The sequence below is a fragment of the Phyllobates terribilis genome, unplaced genomic scaffold (genome assembly GCF_046119375.1).
Source record: "Phyllobates terribilis strain yellow unplaced genomic scaffold, ASM4611937v1 Scaffold_4__5_contigs__length_816908805, whole genome shotgun sequence".
NCBI lineage: Eukaryota > Metazoa > Chordata > Amphibia > Anura > Dendrobatidae > Phyllobates > Phyllobates terribilis.
The window spans coordinates 813,700,636-813,723,613 of record NW_027362764.1 but is presented as its reverse complement, the minus strand read 5'-3'; the positions used below and the strand labels follow the sequence as shown (position 1 = coordinate 813,723,613).

The 22,978-nt window shown below is 50.1% G+C and overlaps 1 protein-coding gene across 3 annotated transcripts in view; it reads left to right on the top strand.

Annotated features, from left to right (window-relative positions):
• Positions 1 to 261: 261 nt before the first annotated feature.
• The window catches only part of SLC52A2 (solute carrier family 52 member 2), a 47,978-nt gene continuing 25,261 nt past the window's right edge, over positions 262 to 22,978 (top strand). Inside the window, exons 1-6 of one of the 3 annotated variants that reach the window (XM_073680125.1) lie at positions 262 to 463; positions 726 to 830; positions 1,131 to 1,231; positions 1,495 to 1,599; positions 1,953 to 2,086; positions 20,639 to 21,497. In XM_073680125.1, the coding sequence (XP_073536226.1) occupies positions 1,963 to 2,086; positions 20,639 to 21,497 (983 nt within the window). In that variant the 5' untranslated portion in view covers positions 262 to 463; positions 726 to 830; positions 1,131 to 1,231; positions 1,495 to 1,599; positions 1,953 to 1,962. The other 2 variants (XM_073680124.1, XM_073680126.1) reach the window with 2 other exon arrangements.

Below are 22,978 nucleotides of genomic sequence, written 5' to 3'. Positions count from 1 at the left end.
CTCCCTCCTCCCCTCTCTCCCTCCCCCCTCTCTCCCTCCTCCCCTCTCTCCCTCCCCTCTCTCCCTCCTCCCCTCTCTCCCCCCCCCTCTCCCCCCTCCCCTCTCTCCCCCTCCCCTCTCTCCCTCCTCCCCTCTCTCCCTCCTCCCCTCTCTCCCTGCTCCCCTCCTCCCCTCTCTCCCCTCTCTCCCTCTCTCCCTCCTCCCCTCTCTCCCTCCCTTCTTCGCCGCCTGCGTGCGCTCCCGGGGGTCTCTGCGTGCACTCCCGGGGGTCTCTTGGAGCTCATAATGTTCTCTGTGGGATATGCTTCTTCTCTCACCTGAGGACGGCCTTTATCCAGGAGCTGCAGGGTTAATGCGTCTCATTTGCATAATGACTTTATTATGTGATTTATGTGTGAACTTTGTGTTTTATGATTTTTCAGTGAAAGAAACAAGAAGCGACGTCTGCACACGGCGGCCTGAGGTGGGCGCCGCTCCCAGCCCTGCTGTGCTCCATTGTCTCAACACTCCCTCCGTCCTACTCTCCGGCTGGCCGCCTGGTTGTCTGTCGGCCTGGTTGTCTGTCGGCCTGGTTGTCTGTCGGCCTGGTTGTCTGTCGGCCTGGTTGTCTGTCGGCCTGGTTCTCCATCCATCTGTCCCTTCTTCCGTCCTGGTGTCCCGGTGCTGTGGGGGGTATTTCGGGACCCCCTTGCTCTCGTACGTGACTGAACAATTTTCTTCTATAGACGACCTCTGACCCTTTGCTGCCCACTGAAGCTGGAGGAGACCCGGACAGACGAGCAGCCAATCACAGAACAGGATCTTCTCATTCCTGGCCAATCTCACAGCAGGTAATAAGTGTCCACAACTTGTGGCCCTGGTCTGGTTCTCAGTCGGTCTGGTTTACCGTCTGTCCTTCTGTCTGGGGCTCTGGGCGGGTCTGTCTGGGGTCTGCCTGGGGCTCTGGGCGGGTCTGTCTGGGGCTCTGGGTGGGTCTGCCTGGGGCTCTGGGGTCTGCCTGGGGCTCTGCTTCTCCGTCGGTCTGGTTTTCCGTCCGTCTGTTCTTTGTTCCGTCCTGGTGTCCCGGTGCAGTGGGGGGTATTTCGGGACCCCCTTGCTCTCGTACGTGACTGAACAATTTTCTTCTATAGACGACCTCTGACCCTTTGCTGCCCACTGAAGCTGGAGGAGACCCGGACGGATGAGCAGCCAATCACAGAACAGGATCTTCTCATTCCTGGCCAATCACACAGTAGGTAATAAGTGTCCACAACTTGTGGCCCTGGTCTGGTTCTCAGTCGGTCTGGTTTACCGTCTGTCCTTCTGTCTGGGGCTCTGGGCGGGTCTGTCTGGGGCTCTGGGCGGGTCTGTCTGGGGTCTGCCTGGGGCTCTGCTTCTCCGTCGGTCTGGTTTTCCGTCCGTCTGTTCTTTGTTCCGTCCTGGTGTCCCGGTGCAGTGGGGGGTATTTCGGGACCCCCTTGTTCTCGTACGTGACTGAACAATTTTCTTCTATAGACGACCTCTGACCCTTTGCTGCCCACTGAAGCTGGAGGAGACCCGGACGGACGAGCAGCCAATCACAGAACAGGATCTTCTCATTCCTGGCCAATCACACAGCAGGTAATGAGTGTCCACAACGTGTGGCCCCTGATCATATCTCCTGCATGTGGTCCAGGGCCCGAGTCCTCCTAATGACTCTGCATAGAGGTAAAGGTGGGTGACACAGCTTATATGGGGGGGCTCTGTGGGAGGACAGTTTGTTTCTGGGGGGGTCTGTGGGGGGAGGACAGTTTATGTTTGAGGGGGTCTAGGGTGGGGGGGTGTATGATTAGGGGGCTCTGTAGGGGGGACAGTATGATTGGGGGGCTCTGTCTTGGTATAGAATATATCTGGGGGGCTCCCTTATTTTGGGGGTCTCTCCACAGATCAGACGTACGTTCTATGATGTCACCTCTTGCCATGGTGTTTTCCAGTTCTAAGAAGATGGAGGTGGGCGGCCGCTCACTGCTGACACACGCCCTCGTCGCCCTCTTTGGGATGGGCTCCTGGGTGTCGGTGAACTCCTTGTGGGTAGAGCTTCCTGTTGTTGTGAAAGAACTTCCAGAAGGTGAGTGCTCGTGACCGCAGAGTCCGCCCCCCCCCCCCCCCCCCCCGGCAGAGTCCGCCCCCCCCCCCCCCCCCCGGCAGAGTCCGCCCCCCACTCCTCCCCCCCGGCAGAGTCCGCCCCCCACTCCTCAACCCCCCCCCCCCCCCCCCCCCCCGGCAGAGTCCGTCCCCCACTCCTCACCCCGGCAGAGTCCGTCCCCCACTCCTCCCCCCAGCAGAGTCCGCGCCCCCGCCCCCTTCCCCCTGCAGAGTCCGCCCCTCCCCAATTCTTATGAAAAAAATATTCCCCTCAAACTGCATTGAACTACTGCACCCAATTTATTATATATTTTAGGAGTTGGAGTCAGTCCATTTTATACCGACTCAGATTCCACCAAAATGGCCACTATTCTGTCCCCATGGCTGTTCTGTAAATATGCCGTTGTGAGACACTGTCTCTTCACCTGTACTTACAATGGTGATGGTCGCAGATAGCTTAACTCAGCTGCAGGCGCACACGTTGAGAAGAATCCAGAAGAGGGTTTATTTTCTTCCAGGAATCTTGTGAATACATGCATAACAACGACAGCAGGTAAAAAGGAACTTTCCTCAGACAGGCTGGGAGCACATGAGCTCCTACTGATGCCAAGATGGTGAATGAGGAAAGACAGGAAAAAGAAGAGAGGGGTTAGCTACAACACCGTCACATGAGAGGGAGAAAGAAGGGACAAACTTAAGGAAGGAGAACCTTACAGCAATGCAATAAATGAAAACTGCAAGAAGTCCAAACATAGTCCATAAATTTCCCATTCATGGGACTTAATAGACACTGACTCCGACTCCACAGCCCTGTTACAGATTACACTTGGCATAGCTGCGGTCCATTATTCTGATACTTTTGCGCCACAGCTCACTGGAGGGGCCCACAGCTACGGAATACTATGTGTATTGTTCCTTAGCTGACCCTGCCTCTAAAATTGTGTGTCACATTATTATCGGAAGTATAGGACTTCCGATATTCCATGTTCTGCTCCGGTGAGATTGCAGATTTCTGTTGAGTAAATGGGGCATGCCCTGGGGGTGAGAGAGAGTTCTTTTGAAGCCAGTAACTGCATCCTTCTCACCTAGGTGTATATTTGTCACAGGCCGGCGTCACTAGAAAATACACTTATATGTTAACTAGGTTAGTAACTCCCTTTATACTAGCATTTGCCTATTAGCCACTTCTCCTGTGTGTGCTAGTTTGCATAGAGACAGCTCCGTAGATTGCCAGCTTTTATACTCTGACGGATGGTCCTTAAGGGAGGGGGGGGGGCGGTTTGGGAGAAATTCTTAATATTTCTATGACATCTCCCCCTCTTTGAGGTGGCGTAGGGGCTGATTTACAGATCGCCCCTTAAGCCTACCTTGTGTCGGAGTCTGTATAAAATGGACCAACTCCGACCCCTAAAATATATAATACATTGGGTGCAGTAATTCAATGCAGTTTGTGGGGAATATTTTTCCATAAGATTTTGGGAAAGTTCTGAAATGTCCTATAAATGTTCGTCCTATTCCTGATCTCAGGGTCTGGACTTTTAGCTGAGATGAATCTGTGCACATGAGTCGTGGAAATTGAGGAGTCGGAGGTTTGGCTTACCGACTCCACAGCCCTGTCTGCTAATCGGACAAGCCGTGGACCCAACTCGCCCACCACCCTGACCAACTGGGAATCCAGCTTTCCGATCACCCTGACCGGTTCGGGGTACATCTTGCTCACCCTTCCGACAGGCTAGGGGTACCTTCTTCCCATACTCCTGACAGGCAATGGGACACACATTTCTTTTACCTTGCCCAGTTGTGGGGTCTACCTTTCCTGCCATCATATTTACCTTGGGAGTCGTTCTCACTATGGGGCAGCTACCACTGACCACGTCACCATCTTTTCTCGTTTCCCCTGGAGCCGTGCTAGTCATGACCCTGGTCACCTGCACGGGACGACCTGCTTCCTGGTGTCCGTGCCTGCTCCCCTTGCCCCTAGCACTTATACTGGCTCGCTTTAGGGGATCCTCAGCAGCATCACCTCGAGGGGTGGGGTGGCTGAGTTCCCCTCTACCACAAAACACATTTTTATTATGCATTATATTGACATTATTGACAGCGGCATTACATGACATATTAGATCTGGGAGGGTTGTCAGGGATGTATCGGGCAACCAACCGTCCCAGATCAGTTCCCAATAGCACATTAGTGGGGAGATTCTCCGACACCCCCACTTCCCTTAATCCCCTCCCCGCACCCCAGTCCAGGAAAACTCGGGCCACCGGTATAGGACGGCGGACACCCCCAAACCCGGTGACAGTCAGGGTCTTCCCAGGAATGAGTTCCTCTGGTAACACAAACTCTGGGTGGATCAGGGTGCGTTCTGCGCCAGTGTCCTTAAGGCCAACAGTGACTGTGTTGCCCACCGTAACGGGTTGTACCCGCCCCACCCACAAAAAGAATGGCTGCTCTGAGGCCTCAGGTGTGGGGTCCATCTTCTGCCTCTCCGGGCAGACAAGGCTGATGTGACCTGTTTGGTCACAAGTATAGCACTTACGGGAGTCAGATGCAGGCCGGGTGCTGGAAGATGGGGCAGGACCTGCTGAGGGCCGGCGGGCTGGAACACTGGGGGCAGTTGTAGGCTTACCCCCTCTCCAGCTGGCAGCGGCTGACTTCTGCACCTCTGGGGTGCGGTTGGCCTCATAGGCATCCACGATCTGGGCTGCTTTGGTGGCTTTCTTTGGCTCCCGGTCCAGCACAAACTGTCTCACTTCCACTGGGCAAAGATGAAGAAACTGGTCCTTCACCATCAGATCCTTCAGGTCCTCGTAGGTAGTGACTGACAGTCCTTGGACCCACTGCTCAAAGTTGGTCCTGAGCCCATCCACCACATCGCTGTAGGTGTCATGTGGTCCACGTTCGAGGGCTCTGAACTTTTTCCGGTAAACCTCCGGAGTCAGCTGGTACTTTTTTATCAGGACCTGCTTGACGGCCTCATTGTCTCCATCTTGTTCTCGAGGGAGAGAAGCAAACACTTCCAGAGCTTTTCCTCGGAGCCCTGGAGTTAAATATCTGGCCCATTGGTCCCCAGGCAGCTGGTACTGTCTGCAGGCTTTTTCAAATCCCCGCAGAAATATGTCCAAGTCGCTGTCTTTTTCCATTACAGGAAAATGCTCTGGACGGTGTTTAAAGCAGTTGGCTCTGTTGGACTCTCGGGTCTGTGGGATGGGTGGCTCCTTCTGAATCCGGGCTAGCTCCAGCTTGTACAGACGCTCGTCTTGCCGCTTTCTCAGCCTCTCGCTCCTGAAATTTCAGGATCAGCTGCAGTCGTCCTTCACGATCGTCTGCAGCGAGCTGCTCCAGGGCCATCTGCAGGTGGAGGTCCACACTACCCTGGTTGCGAGCATGGCTGGCACTCAGTGGGACCCCTGCAGCAGCGCCATCCGGTCCTTGGCTGGCCGCCCCATCATCAGGGCTCTGCTGTCGGACGGGCTCTGCATCACCTTGCAACAGTTCAGCAATCAGTTGGGCCTTGGTTTTGCCCGTGGGGTCAATCTGTCTCAGCTCACAGAGGGCAGTGATAGTGTCCTCTGACTGCTGGTGATACCAGAGCTCTCCACGTGTAGCCATCATTGCCAAACAAAAGATAGGAAGAAAAACAAGAGAAGGGAGGGGATGCAACTGCTACATGTACAGTAATGTCCCAGATAAAAAAAATTATAAAACACGGAGTCTGATTCCTTAAAACTCTGCACAGAATTCTCTAAAGAACCGGTCAAGTTTTCAGTGACCGGAATGATGGCTCAATCCAGCCACTGATGTTTTGTAATATTTCACCGCTGCCACCAGTTTGTCAGGAACGTCAGAGTATTGTCAGGGATTTGCGCGCACCCGATTACTCACTACAGAGCTATCGGCAAGCGAGCAGTGAGCGTATGGCGTACACACCTCCGGATTCAAACGCATGAAATATGTGTATACTCCCCCGTATTGTCACTGCCAGCTTCATGGTAGCCCAATTAATATTATTCGCTGCCACCACCGATCAATTTTAAAATATAGTACAGGCCTGATCGGATGCCGCCTTTCTGGTAGCTTTTATGGCTTCGGGGAAGGAACGATTACAGAACAAAAGAAACAGGACTAATAAATTTTATATTTAATCCAAAAGGAAGGCTGTGTTATGAAAAATATACAAAAGGGTTTACAAAGGGGGACAATACAATACAGAATATACAGTTACACAGATAAAATGGGATTAAAGAAGAACTTAGTAAAAAGATGGCAGAGACTATTCCGTTTAGCTGGAGGGGAGGTGCTCCAATTGACTGTTATCGAACGTGACCCCTGCTATATGAAATATATACTCCCAGCATAAGTACTGACCCATCCTCGGCTGGGTCTTTTATGTCGAAGGGGGGACCTGCCCACACCCCCCCCTGTGATTACATCACGTGGGCGGGGCTCCAGTCTTCATATTTTTATTAACATATCTGACTTCCGCAATAACTTATTGCTGGTTGATCGCAGAAGCTTGCAAGTGACGCCATATTCTTTATTACACATGGCGTAGCTGCGGTCCGTTATTCTGGTACTTTTGCGCCACAGCTCACCAGAGGAGCCCACAGCTACGGAAAACTATGTATATTGTTCCTTAGCTGACCTTGCCGCTAAAATTATGTGTCCCATTATTATGGGAAGTATAGGACTTTTGATATTCCATATTTTGCGTCAGCGCCGGAGAGACTGCAGATTTCTGTTGACTAAATGGGGGATGCCCTGGTTGTGATAATGAATTCTTTTGAAGCGAGGAACTACATTCTTCTCACCTAGGTGTATATTTGTCACAGGCCGGCGTCACTAGAAAATACACTTGTATGTTAATTGGGTTAGTAGCTCCCTTTGTACTAGCATTTGCCTATTAGCCACTTCTCCTGTGTGTGCTAATTTGCATAGAGACAGCTCCATAGATTGCCAGCTTTTCTACTCTGATGGATGGTCGATAAGGGAGGGGGGAGAACGGTTTGGGAGAAATTCTTAAATTTTCTATAACCCACCACCACCCTCTGCAGAGTCCGCCCCTCCCCCCTTTGACACTGGGGGTGGAGGATAATTGGGGTCTTTGAAGTTTTCAGTCTTCTGACTGAACGATGAGGAAGTGTAAGAACCATTCACAGTTAGAGCTGCAATATGGCCGGTGGCCACTAGATGGAGACACAGGAATGATGGACAGTGGAGAGCACAGGAGACTGACAACCAGCGGCTGCCGTCCCGATCCTCGGGCCCTCAGCTTCCAACCTGCTGGATCTCCTACTACAGCAGCACTGTGTATGCAGCTCCCCTGCTAAAGCCCAGTATAATCTATATAATACCGCCAGCAGGGCTGGTGTTGGACAAAGTGGGGCCTCAAATGCTGACACATTGCCCCATCACACAGAGACGTTACGGTTGTATATATATGCCGAGTTCAGGCCGTTACATGAGCGCGGTCCACAATATTCAGGCCGTTGTTTCCCGGCCTCTTTACCCCGGCTGAGGAAGAATGACTGGGACATAACTATCACTGTAAATCTATCTGTCCCCGTACAGCACCATGTCATTGGCAGCAGATCTGCAGATTACACCGGGCGATGTGCTGCCGAGAACAAGGATTTATATTCCACCATTAACAATCCAATCACCTGATGAATACACAGAGCTCATACACACATGTATACACAGAGCTCATACACACATGTATACACAGAGCACATACACACATGTATACACAGAGCACATACACACATGTATACACAGAGCACATACACACATGTATACAGAGCACATACACACATGTATACACAGAGCACATACACGCATGTATACACAGAGCACATACACGCATGTATACACAGAGCACATACACACATGTATACACAGAGCTCATACACACATGTATACACAGAGCACATACACACATGTATACACAGAGCACATACACGCATGTATACACAGAGCACATACACGCATGTATACACAGAGCACATACACACATGTATACAGAGCACATACACACATGTATACACAGAGCACATACACACATGTATACACAGAGCACATACACATGTATACACAGGGCACATACACACATGTATACACAGCACATACACACATGTGTACACAGAGCACATACACACATGTGTACACAGAGCACATACACACATGTATACACAGAGCACATACACATGTATACACAGGGCACATACACACATGTATACACAGAGCACATACACACATGTGTACACAGAGCACATACACACATGTGTACACAGAGCACATACACACATGTATACACAGAGCACATACACACATGTATACACAGAGCACATACACATGTATACACAGGGCACATACACACATGTATACACAGAGCACATACACACATGTATACAGAGAGCACATACACATGTATACACAGGGCACATACACACATGTATACACAGAGCTCATACACACATGTATACACAGAGCACATACACATGTATACACAGAGCACATACACATGTATACACAGGGCACATACACACATGTATACACAGAGCACATACACATGTATACACAGGGCACATACACACATGTATACACAGAGCACATACACACATGTGTACACAGAGCACATACACACGTGTACACAGAGCACATACACACACAGAGCTCATACACACATGTATACACAGAGCACATACACACATGTATACACAGAGCTCATACACACATGTATACACAGAGCACATACACACATGTGTACACAGAGCACATACACACGTGTACACAGAGCACATACACACACAGAGCTCATACACACATGTATACACAGGGCACATACACACATGTATACACAGAGCTCATACACACATGTATACACAGAGCTCATACACACATGTATACACAGAGCACATACACACATGATACACTGAGCACATACACATGTATACACAGGGCACATACACACATGTATACACAGAGCACATACACACATGTATACACAGCACATACACACATGTGTACACAGAGCTCATACACACATGTATACACAGAGCACATACACACATGTGTACACAGAGCACATACACACGTGTACACAGAGCACATACACACACAGAGCTCATACACACATGTATACACAGGGCACATACACACATGTATACACAGAGCTCATACACACATGTATACACAGAGCACATACACACATGTATACACAGAGCACATACACACATGTATACACAGAGCACATACACACATGTATACACTGAGCACATACACACATGTATACACTGAGCACATACACACATGTATACACAGAGCACATACACATGTATACACAGGGCACATACACACATGTATACACAGAGCACATACACACATGTGTACACAGAGCACATACACACATGTGTACACAGAGCACATACACACATGTATACACAGAGCACATACACACATGTATACACAGAGCACATACACATGTATACACAGGGCACATACACACATGTATACACAGGGCACATACACACATGTATACAGAGAGCACATACACATGTATACACAGGGCACATACACACATGTATACACAGAGCTCATACACACATGTATACACAGCACATACACATGTATACACAGAGCACATACACATGTATACACAGGGCACATACACACATGTATACACAGGGCACATACACACATGTATACACAGAGCACATACACACATGTGTACACAGAGCACATACACACGTGTACACAGAGCACATACACACACAGAGCTCATACACACATGTATACACAGAGCACATACACACATGTATACACAGAGCTCATACACACATGTATACACAGAGCACATACACACATGTGTACACAGAGCACATACACACGTGTACACAGAGCACATACACACACAGAGCTCATACACACATGTATACACAGGGCACATACACACATGTATACACAGAGCTCATACACACATGTATACACAGAGCTCATACACACATGTATACACAGAGCACATACACACATGATACACTGAGCACATACACATGTATACACAGGGCACATACACACATGTATACACAGAGCACATACACACATGTATACACAGCACATACACACATGTGTACACAGAGCTCATACACACATGTATACACAGAGCACATACACACATGTGTACACAGAGCACATACACACGTGTACACAGAGCACATACACACACAGAGCTCATACACACATGTATACACAGGGCACATACACACATGTATACACAGAGCTCATACACACATGTATACACAGAGCACATACACACATGTATACACAGAGCACATACACACATGTATACACAGAGCACATACACACATGTATACACTGAGCACATACACACATGTATACACTGAGCACATACACACATGTATACACAGAGCACATACACACATGTATACACTGAGCACATACACACATGTATACACTGAGCACATACACACATGATACACTGAGCACATACACACATGTATACACTGAGCACATACACACATGTATACTATACACAGAGCACATACACACATGTATACACTGAGCAGACCATGAGTAAGGCTGTAGTGAGAACGCGTCAGTTGCTTGTCCTCGGGTATTTTCTGCTGCTATGCCTAGCATGGATTTTTAATGGATATATAATAAATGTGATGTTTTATACTTATACAGTTGTGCTGAAAAGTTTACATACCCCGGCAGAACTTTTCCTTTGTCTTGTTTCAGAGAATATGACTGATAGCAAAAAAACTTTTCCTCCACTCATGGTTAAAAGCTGAGTGAGTTTCTGGGATCCAGACAGACTCTTTCATCTTTCATCCAGCCACTGAATTTTCTGGATTGTGAGTCATGGGGAAAGCAAAAGAATTGTCATCTGTCAGTAAAAATATAGGGGGCTTCCACGTTACTGATGGCACAAAGGCTCCAGAAAAGCACTATATTTTCCCTTCACCCATGACAGCACACCTTGAGAGAGAGGGTCCGCCCCACCAAGGACAGGAAACCGTCTGAAATGAAAGGGCTGTACCTCTCCCTCGCTTCAGTTGGTTTCCTGTCCTTGATGGGAACCTGTCTGAAGAAAGGTGTCTTCTTACCTGGGGCTGTTCCGGTGTGGAAGAGCGGGCACCTGCCTGTGCACCGGGTCCCAGAAGCGCCGTCCGCAGTTCCCTGGAGCCGTGTCCGAGCGGGCGCAGGCGGTGAGGAGGGCTCCGGCTCCCCGCAGACCGCTGCGCTGTCCTCTCCCTGCCGCAGGCTCCTAGCTGGTCGCACGCCGGGAGCAGCGTCTTCCGGGTATGACGCGTCTGACGTCACGGCGTGGTGCACGCTGGGAGAGGCGTGCCCGATGACGTCAGGGGCGGCACCCGGAACCAAGATGGCGGCGCCCTGTAAACACTTGCCGGACGGTTTTTTCAAAGATCGGCCGGTGGGTGTCAGGAGGGGGGAGGACACATGGACTGGAGGAGGTCCGGATGTGCCCTATTTAAGGTGGGGGGGCTCCTGACAAGCGCTGCTTATACTCAAGCTCAGGAGTAGCAGCTGTGGCAGACCAGGACAGCCAGGAGCAGCTGACCCCTCCACCGCATCAACGCCAGCGGAAGAAGCAGTCGGACACCTCGCACACGGACGGCCGCTCCAGCAACCGCAGCAGGAGGAGTGAGGTGTCGGACGCTTCAGGGCCATCCAGAAGGGATTCATCTTATGTCCCGCCACAGCCTCCAAACCCAGTACCCTTTTGTGACTTCAGGGGTGAGTGATCTTCGTGATGTCACTTAATAGTAATGGAAAGTTATTATGTGCTTCATTCCTTAGGAACCTAAGAAGAGTAGCGCCAAAAAGAAGCACAGGGTTTGTGCCTTATCCCAGGCCCCTCTTTCCATAGATTGGCAGAAACAGCTTTGTGCAAGCTGTATTAACCAAACGATAGCGGAGAGCACCCCGGATTTCGCCTCTAATTTGAGGTCCGTAATCCGTTCAGAGGTGCAGGATTCCCTGAAAGGCTTACTAAAGGGGAAAAAGAGATCCCATAAAGATATCTCCTCCGACTATGATTTATCCTCCCAGTCAGCGGATCCATGCCTCAGTGATTCAGCATCCTCCTCTTCATCAGACAGTGGTAGGCCCTGTTTCCCTATTGAGGATACTGACAAGTTGGTCAAAGCTGTCAGATCTACCATGGGGTTGAGGGAGGAAAAGGCAGCCAGGTCCCTGGAAGACATTATGTTCGCAGGCCTGGAGGAAAAAAAGACGCTCCTTTCCAGTGAATCCCCAAATTCAGACCCTTATAGACCGGGAATGGAGGAAGCCGGAGAAATCAGGAGTATTGCCCTCATCCTCTAAAAGGAGGTACCCCTGCGAGGATAGTGTCTCTGAGTCCTGGGACAAAATTCCTAAAGTTGACGGGTCTGTCGCCCGATCATCCAAAAGATCGTCCCTACCCCTGGAAGATTCGGGCAGCCTAAAGGATGCTCTGGATAAGAAGGCAGATTCCTTCCTGCGTCACACCTGGGAAGCAGCGGCAGGGGGCCTGAAGCCAGCAGTGGCAGGCACTTGTGTCGCTAGGTCACTTATGGTGTGGCTTCAGCAATTAGGAGACCAGCTCAAGGATAAAAAGATGTCCAGAGATAAAATCCTCTCCAATCTGCCTTTGCTACAAGCAGCATCTTCTTTTTTGGCCGACTCCTCAGCAGATTCAGTTAAACTCGCTGCCAGGTCGGCGAATTTGTCTAATGCTGCCAGACGAGCCCTGTGGCTCAAGGCTCGCCCAGGAGACCTACAATCTAAGCATAAGCTTTGTTCTCTTCCTTGTGATGGTAAACTTTTGTTTGGCCAAAAACTGGACGAGCTTTAGGAGAAGGCTGGCGACAGGAAGAGAGGTTTCCCAGGGTTCACGGGGGGGAACAAAAAGGTCCTATTTTCGGAGGAAGAGATTTAACCGGGGTCGCCCTCCGGGAGAAAGGAAAAGATGGGAGCCCAGATCTAAAAAGGACTCTGGTTACATGTTTGGAGGACCATCCTCCAGTTCCAAGAAATCTCCCCAATGACGCGAGGCTAGAGGTCGGGGGAAGGCTTTCCCATTTTATCACAGCTTGGGAAGCCATCACTTCAAATCCCTGGGTGTTGGATATCATAAAGAATGGACTAAAGATACGCTTCTGTCAGGTCCCTCACCGAACCTTAATGATCACCTCCAGGAGGAAGTCCAGGGAGGAGCAGATGACTCTAGAATCAGAGGTATTAGACTTGGTCAACAAGCAGGTCCTTCACGAAGTTCCAGTTTCACAATGGGGACGGGGATTTTATTCCCCCCTGTTTGTGATAAAAAAAACAAATGGGTCCTTAAGGACCATTATCAACCTCAGAAGTCTAAATCAGCTGATAATCAACCAGACTTTCAAGATGGAATCAGTGAACTCTGCAGTGAAACTCTTACACCACAATTGTTTCATGGCGGTCATCGACCTAAAAGATGCCTACGATCACGTCCCAATCCATCCAGACTACCGGAAGTACCTAAGGGTAGCCCTGTTCATCCAAGGGCATTTGAGACATTTCCAATTCACTGCCCTACCTTTTGGACTCTCGATAGCACCGAGAGTATTTACAAAGGTTATAGCGGAGGTGACAGCTTTTCTCCGAATCAAGAACGTGGTGATTGTTCCCTATCTGGACGACTTTCTGATATAAGGGAAATCGGAGGACCACTGTTCCTCTCAACTTTTAGATGTCAGGACAGCTTTACATCACCTGGGGTGTTTAATAAATATTCAAAAATCAAAGCTATCCCCCTCAAGGACTCAGATCTTTCTGGACTTCACCCTAGATTCCCAACGCCAATCCTGTTTCCTCCCGGAAGACAATGTTTGCAATATAATCAGCCTGGTCTCAAGGGCCATAAGGTCTCCCGTGATGTCCTTGAGAGAAGCAATGTCCCTACTAGGCTCCATGACTTCCTGTCTCCCGGAAGTCAAATGGGCCCAGAGTCATATGAGGCTTCTTCAGTGGGAGGTCCTGTCGGCTCAGAAATCCTTCAACGGACATTTAGGAAGAAAACTATCTCTTATCTTTGAAGACAGTAAACTCCCTCTCCTGGTGGATAAACAGGGAGAATCTGACCGCAGGCTTACAATGGTCCAAACCAGTCGACCACACAATTACAACAGATGCAAGTGGCTCCGGCTGGGGGGGTCATCTAGCAGATGTCTCAGTTCAGGGGCTCTGGCTACATCACGAAAAAGAAGCGTCATCAAACCTAAAAGAGCTTTTGGCAGTGGAGAAATCCCTGATAGGCTTCCTTCCCCACATACAGGGTCGCCATGTCCAGATCAGGTCCGACAATCTGACGACAGTGGCGTATATAAATCACCAGGGAGGAACAAGATCTCGCTCCCTGATGGTAGTGGCAAACAGGATCCTGCATCTAGCAGAACAGCATCTCCCATCCCTCAGGGCGCTTTACATCTGGGGGGTAGAAAATTCAAGAGCAGATTTCCTCAGTCGCCACACTTTAAGACAAGGAGAGTGGGCTCTAAACCCGATAGTCTTCCAACAGATTATCCAGCTATGGGGGTCACCGGATATAGATTTGATCGCCACCACGGTGAACAGGAAGGTGGAGAGATTCTGCTCACTAAATCCAACAGAGAATCCCTATGCTGTAGATGCTCTCCACATTCCCTGGAAGTTCGGGAAGGCCTACGCGTTTCCACCCATAGTGATGATCCCGGCAGTTGTGAGGAAAATTCGGGAGGAGGGGGCAAGGATAATTCTAATAGCCCCCTTTTGGCCCAAAAGACCCTGGTTCTCCCTGCTTCGCCTAATGTCGGTCTCAGATCCCTGGGTCCTGCCGGACAGGCCGGACCTTCTCATCCAAGGGCCAATATTCCATGCACAAGCCAAAGGTTTCTATCTGGCAGCTTGGAATTTGAGAGGTTGTTACTGAGCAATAGGGGGTTTTCACCAGGCCTAGTTTCTACCCTATTGGGTAGTAGGAAGCCCATAACAACTAAAATTTATTCCAGAATCTGGGGAAAATTCCTGGATTTTATAGACTTCCCATTGTCGGATAAACCTCCAGTTAGAGAAGTCCTAGAGTTTTTACAAAAGGGACGTGACCTGGGGTTGGCTACGGGAACACTTAAAGTTCAGGTGTCCACCCTTGGGGCGCTCTATAATTGTAACCTAGCAGGGAACAGATGGGTCTCTAGATTCATTAAATCCTGTTCCAGAGCTAAGCCAGTTCGGGCTCTCAGAGTTCCTCCCTGGGACCTGAATTTGGTTTTAAACGCACTCTCTGGTGACCCATTTGAACCCCTGCTGGTTATCTCTCCAAAGATCCTCACCCTCAAAACCATTCTCTCAGTGGCCCTAACGTCTGCCCGTAGGGTGTGTGACCTGCAGGCCCTTTCTGTTGATCCCCCATACACCCAAATTCATGAGGATCGTGTCGTCCTGCGTACGGATCCGGCGTACCTTCCAAAAGTTGTATCCAGATTCCACTGTAATCAGGAGATTGTACTTCACTCTTTCTGCAGTAACCCTAAAAACCCCGGGGAGGTTAGGCTCCACAATCTAGATGTTAGAAGGGCATTACTACAGTACATAGACATGACTAGTCAGTGGAGGAAGGATAAGTCCTTGTTTCTGGCCTTTCAGGGGAGTAGGAAAGCTCATGGGGTATCAAAGGGAACTATTGCTAGGTGGCTTAGGGAGGCCATTTGTCTAGCTTATACATCTACAGGTGTTCCGGCACCGGACGGTATTAAAGCTCATTCCACCAGAGCTGTCGCAACTTCCTGGGCAGAGAGAGCAGATGTCTCGATTGACCAGATATGTAAAGCTGCTACTTTGTCTGCACCATCCACCTTCTACAAGCACTATCGGTTGGATCTATCCTCCTCTGACCTTACCTTTGGGAGAAGGGTACTTCAGGCGGTGGTCCCTCCCTAGGGTGCTCATATTCTCCAAAATTCTCTCAAGGTGTGCTGTCATGGGTGAGGGGAAAACACCAAGGTTACTTACCGGTAGCCGGTTTTTCCTGAACCCATGACAGCACCCTTAGTTTCCAATCCACCCCCACCCCGTGTTTCTCACGCCCTGGTGAAGCACTTTACATTTTGGGTGATTTTATATATATTGTAGGTGTTGGTTATGTGTCTAACCTTTTCTGGAGGTCCTCTCAATGCTCTGTAATCCAACTGAAGCGAGGGAGAGGTACCGCCCTTTTATTTCAGACGGTTTCCTGTCCTTGGTGGGCGGATCCCTCTCTCAAGGTGTGCTGTCATGGGTTCAGGAAAAACCGGCTACCGGTAAGTAACCTTGGTGTTTCATCATCCATCAAAACAAATCCAGAGAATTCTGCTGCCTCAAATCCAAATGACAGAATTCACTGTTCCCATTTGTTGCTTTTTGTTTGCTGCGTATTTTCAGTGATTAGAAAAATGCTGAAAGAATTGACATGTGCCTTCTTTCAGCGTTTTTTTTTTCACCCATAGGAAGTAATAGGGGGGGGATGAAAAAACGCTACAAATACACAGCAAAAACACACCTGCGTATTTTGCTGCGTATTTGCAGCGTTTTTGATGGCAAAATAGAATGGGAGTCTTTTTTTTTTTTTACAGAACTTAATGTGCATTACTAATTAGAAACAGAAGGACGGTGAAAAAAACGCTGCAAATACGCAGAAAAAACGCAGCTAAACTCACTTTTTTGACGCAGCTAATCTCCTGCCAGAGAAAAGTTAGCAGCAGATTTTGGTGCAGAAAAAATCTCAACGTGTGTGCACATACCCTTAGGGGCTCTCTATAAAGAGTCCGCAAAACTATTCTAAGCCAATAGCGCTCCGTCCCTCCCGAGTCTCACCCTGTGGCTAAGCAGTACTGTACAGCCACACATGGGGTATTGCCACCTTCAGCAGAAACTGTGGGACAACTTTTTGTGCCGTTTTTACCCATTTCCTAGTGTGAAAATGTAAAATCTGGGGCTAAAATAAAATATTTGTGGTAAAAATGTAATTATTTTTCTTCACTGCTCAATGGTATAATAGTCTGTGACCCACCTGTGGTGTCAAAATGATCACTGCACCCCTAGATGAATTTATTGGGGGTGTAGTTTGTAAAATGACATCACATATGGGGGGGGGGGGGTTTCTGTTGTTCTGGCACCTTAGGGGCTCTGCCAATGTTACATGGCACCCACAAACCAGTCCAGGAAAATATGAACTCTGATATGGCGCTTCTTCCCTTCTGAGATTTGCACTGTGCCTCAAAAGTAGCTTTCGACCACATCTGGGATATCGGCGTACTCAGGAGAAATTGTACAACAAATTTTGGGGTCCATTTTCTCCTGCTATCCTTGTGAAAATGAAAACATTTGGGACTAAAACAAAATTTTTGTGGGTAAAATATATATTTTTTTTGCATTTTCACACATCAAAGTTGTAAAATTCTGTAAAGCGCCTATGGGTTCAAAGTGCTCACCACACATCTAGATCTAGATATTCTTTGTGGGGTCTAGTTTCCAAAATGGTGTCACTTTTGAGGGGTTTCCACTGTTTAGGCACATCAGGGGCTCTAAAAACGCGACATGACAACGACAGACCATTCCATCAAAGTCTGCGTTCCAAACTGTCACTCCTTCCTTTCTGAGCCCTACCGTGCGCCCAAACAGTAGTTTTTACCCACATATGGGGTATCTGTGTAATCAGGAGAAATTGCAAAACAAATTGTATAGTGCAGTTTCTCCTGTTAACCTTGTGAAAATGCAAAATTTGGGGCTAAAAGAACATTTTTTGCAGAATTTTTTTTTTTTCAGGTCTCAATTTTATTAACTTCTGTGAAGCCCCTGGGGGTTCAAGGTGCTCACCACACATCTAGATAAGTTCACTGAGGGTCTAGTTTCCAAAATGGTGTCACTTGTGGGCGGATTCCACTGTTTAGGCACATCAGGGTCTCTCCAAACGCAACATGGCGTCCGCTAATTATTCCAGCAAATTTTACATTCAAAAAGTCAAATGGCGCTCCTTCCCTTCTGAGCCCTGCTGTGCGCCCAAACAGTGGTTTTCCCCCACGTATGGGGTATCTGCGTGCTCAGGAGAAATTGCACAACAAATTTTGGGGTTAATTTTTTCCCTGTTTAAAAATGAAAAAAAATTGGGTGTAAAGTAAAATTTTTGTGAAAAAAAAAAAAAAAAAGTTAAATCTTAATTTTTTCATTCCACATGCCAAAATTCCTGTGAAGCACCTGAAGGGTTAATAAACTTCTTGAATGTGGTTTTGAGCACCTTGAGAGGTGCAGTTTTTAGAATGGTGTCACTTTTGGGTATTTTCTGTCATAAAGACCCCTGAAAGTCACTTCAAATGTGATGTGGTCCCTAAAAAAATGGTTTTGGAAAAGTGAGAAATCGCCGGTCAACTTTTAACCCGCATAACGTCCTAATTTTTTTTTATGTCTCAAAAATTCTGCTGATGTAAAGTAGACATGTGGGAAATGTGATTTAGTAACTATTTTGTGGGACAAATCTCTGATTTAAGGGCATAAAAATTAAGTTTGAAAATTGGAAAAATTTTGTCAAATTTCCGTTTTTTTTTCACAAATAAACGCAAGTGATATAGAAGAAATGTTACCACAATCATGAAGAACAAGATGTCACGAAAAAACAGTCTCAGAATCGGGGGGATCCGGTGAAGCTCCAGAGTTATTACCTCATAAAGGGCCGGTGGTCAGAATTGTAAAAATTGGCCTGGTCAGGAAGGTGAAAACTTGCTGGGGGTGAAGGGGTTAATGGTGTTGCGGCCTCTGTGGGCTTCAGAGAAGGTGAAGTCTATATAGTGACAGACGTGTGACATTAGACTGCACACAGCGGGACGTCCTGCCACTGGGAATTGCTGGCACCAGAAATGTTTAGGGGCTTCATAGCAAGAGGCTTGAATACATTTGCACATGACAACTTTTTAATAATTTAATCCATCAATGTAATTTCTGACGATATTTTTCACTTCGCTGATGCATCACATACAAATCAGATTACAAAAATACTAACACGCAGGATGGAACGTAACAAAATAGGGAAAATGCCACTTTATGTATAGGTGAAATCCTGATCTCTTATGAACGCTGACCATGACCCGCTGTTCTCAGGAGGATCATAATGACAGGCACAGGGGTCATCAGCAGACCCCCCCTGCTGTCATGACAACCCGACCGCCCCGCAATCATGTCACAAGCCCACCGTTTGGACCTGCCAGCGCGTGTTAAATGCTACTGTCAATTTCAGAGATTGACAGCGGTATCGAACAGGTTGGTAGCCGCGGGTGGAGTCACCTCCAGAGCTGCAGTCACTATACTGCTGTTCCTCTCTAGAATACACTCCTCTGTACACCCCATCCCCAGATATACACCCGGGACCCAAAACCCCCCACCCATCGATTTTCCTGGCGCCCTCTCCATGGTTCCCGCCATTGCCCCCACCCACACCTTCTCCTACCTTCCCCACCCGTGCCCACCTCGTCTGGTCCACACCTGTTCCTGCCTCTTCTCGTTCCCCTGCTTGCACCTTCCTCCTCTGGTTCCCCCACCTGCGCCTGCCTCTTCTGGTTCCCCTGCTCACACCTTCCTCCTTTGGTTACCCGCCTGCCTCTTCTGGTTCCCGTGCTCGCAACTTCCTCTGGTTCCCCCGCCTGCACCTTCCTCCTCTGGTCCCCATCTGCGCCTGCCTCCTCTGGTTCCCTTGCTCGTACCTTCCTCCTCTGGTTCTCCTGCTCACGCCTTCCTCCTCTGGTCCCCACTTCCTCTAGTCCCCACCTGCGCTTGCTCCTCTGGTTCCTCTGCTCTCACCTTCCTCCTCTGGTCCCCACTTCCTCCAGTCCCCACCTGCGCCTGCCTCCTCTGGTTCCTGCGCCTGCCTCTTCTAGTTCCCCCGCCCACTCCTGCCTCCTCTGGTTCCCCTGCCAGTACCTTCCTCCTCCAGTCTCCACCTGCGCTTGCCTCCTCTGGTTCCTCTGCTCTCTCCTTTCTCCTCTGGTTCCTGCGCCTGCCTCCTCTGGTTCCCCCGCCCACACCTGCCTCCTCTGGTTCCTCTACCCGTGCCTGTTTCCTCTGGTTCCTCTGCCCATGCCTGGTTCCTCTGCCCGTGCCTGTTTCCTCTGGATCCTTTGGTCCATGCCTGCCTCCTCTGCTCGCACCTGCCTCTTCTGGTTCCCGCGCCTGCCTCTTCTGGTTCCTCTACCCGTGCCTGTTTCCTCTGGTTCCTCTGCCCGTGCCTGTTTCCTCTGGATCCTTTGGTCCATGCCTGCCTCCTCTGCTTGCGCCTGCCTCCTCTGGTTCCCGTGCCTGCCTCTTCTGGTTACCCCGCCCACACCTGCCTCCTCTGGTTCCTCTGCCCATGCCTGGTTCCTCTGCCCGTGCCTGTTTCCTCTGGATCCTTTGGCCCATGCCTGCCTCCTCTGGTCCATGCCTGCCTCTGGTCCTCACCTGCCTTTAAACCTCTGCCATCTCTTTTCTGCAGGGTGGAACCTCCCAGCATACCTGACCGTTCTCATTGCCTTTGGAAACATCGGGCCCTTGGCCGTCACTCTTGCTCACCGCTTCTGCCCCCCTGGAGGTATCTCAGAGCCGTGGCTGATCCGCTCGGTCCATGCGCTGAGCCTGCTGTCTGCGGTCTTTTTGGCGCTTTTCTGGGACCGGCATGTCATGGTGGGCGGTGAGGAGCACTCTGTGCCGTACCTGCTGCTGGCGTTCCTGCTGGCTCTGGGCTGCTGCACCTCGAACGTCACCTTCCTTCCCTTCATGTACAGCTTCCCGCAGCAGTACGTGCGCAGCTTCTTCATCGGGCAAGGGCTCAGCGCCCTCTTCCCCTGTGTGCTGGCGCTGGGTCAGGGCGTGGGTCGGCTGGAGTGCAGGAATAACACAGATGGGAACGGCAGTGCCCCCCACTACATGCAGGAGAACTTCTCTGCCTCCTCCTACTTCTGGGGCCTCTTCTCGCTCCTCGTAGTCTCTGCTGTCTCATTTGCCCTCCTTATATTCTGGAGAGAAAGGGTTAAAAAAGAGCCGGAGCAGGAACTGGGGGTGTCTAGTGTGCCCGAGGAGGGCACCGCCTCCGAGGACTCGTACCCCCTGAAGTCACCGGAGCAGGAAACGCCACAGGATACAGCCAGGGCCACGGACAGGACATTCTGGACCTCGCGGAACATCTACCTGCTGGTTCTGCTGGGACTGTCCAATGCTCTGTCCAACGGTGTCCTCCCCTCCGTGCAGACGTACAGCTGCCTGCCCTACGGAGCCGATGCTTATCATCTGTCGGTCGTCCTCAGCAACATTGCCAATCCTGCTGCCTGCTTCATCGCCATGTGTGTCCTGTGCAGGTAAGACTGGGGGAGGGGTGTAATGGCAGGGGGAGGGGTGTAATGGCAGGGGGCGGAGCTGACAACCTCTGTCCTGTAACAGTTACAGGGATTTTCCTGTTGTCACCATAGATTAATCATAGTCTGATTGCTGGATCTGCACTCGGCCTGCAGGTTGGGTGGGTCTCTGGGGTCCCAGGTGGTCTTTTCACAGGGGAAGTCTTTGGTGCCTGCACGTATTGGTGCATGGAATATTAAGGGATCAATTATAATGATACAGTTGCTGCTATGTCAGTGCTCCCCCCATCCCGCGTCCCATGATGCCCCTTAATCATCGCTTATGGGAGACCCCAGAGACTGGAGGCGCCACTGCAAGGGGGCTCCAGAGACTGGAGGCTCTAGTGTGGGGGTCCCCAGAGACTGGAGGCTCTAGTGTGGGGGTCCCCAGAGACTGGAGGCTCTAGTGTGGGGGTCCCCAGAGACTGGAGGCTCTAGTGTGGGGGTCCCCAGAGACTGGAGGCGTCAGTGCGGGGGTCCCCAGAGACTGGAGGCGCCACTGCAAGGGGGCTCCAGAGACTGGAGGCTCTAGTGTGGGGGTCCCCAGAGACTGGAGGCTCTAGTGTGGGGGTCCCCAGAGACTGGAGGCTCTAGTGTGGGGGTCCCAAGAGACTGGAGGCTCTAGTGTGGGGGTCCCCAGAGACTGGAGGCTCTAGTGTGGGGGTCCCCAGAGACTGGAGGCTCTAGTGTGGGGGTCCCCAGAGACTGGAGGCTCTAGTGTGGGGGTCCCCAGAGACTGGAGGCTCTAGTGAGGGGGTCCACAGAGACTGGAGGCGTCAGTGCGGTGGTCCCCAGAGACTGGAGGCGTCAGTGCGGTGGTCCCCAGAGACTGGAGGCGTCAGTGCGGGGGTCCCCAGAGACTGGAGGCGCCACTGCAAGGGGGTCCACAGAGACTGGATGCGCCACTGCAAGGGGGCTCCACAGACTGGAGGCGTCAGTGCGAATTTAAATTCTCCATTCTTTTGTTCTCGGGGAGATGAGCTTCTGCTACAGGAGAGGACAAAGGGATGTGGAGGGGATTAAAATAATCTAGATAAAAACAGGAGTGTGGAGAAGGAGGACAAAAGTATAGAGGAGGAGGACAGGGGTCTGGAGGAGAGTACAGAGAAGTATAGAGGAGGGGGACAGAGGGGTCTGGAGGAGAATACAGAGAAGTATAGAGGAGGAGGACAGGGGTCTGGAGGAGAGTACAGAGAAGTATAGAGGAGGAGGACAGGGGTCTGGAGGAGAGTACAGAGAAGTATAGAGGAGGGGGACAGAGGGGTCTGGAGGAGAGTACAGAGAAGTATAGAGGAGGAAGACAGAGGGGTCTGGAGGAGGAGGACAGAAGTATAGAGGAGGAGGACAGAAGTATAGAGGAGGAGGACAGAGGGGTCTGGAGGAGGAGGACAGAGGGGTCTGGAGGAGTGTACAGAGAAGGACAGAGGGGTATGGAGGAGTGTACA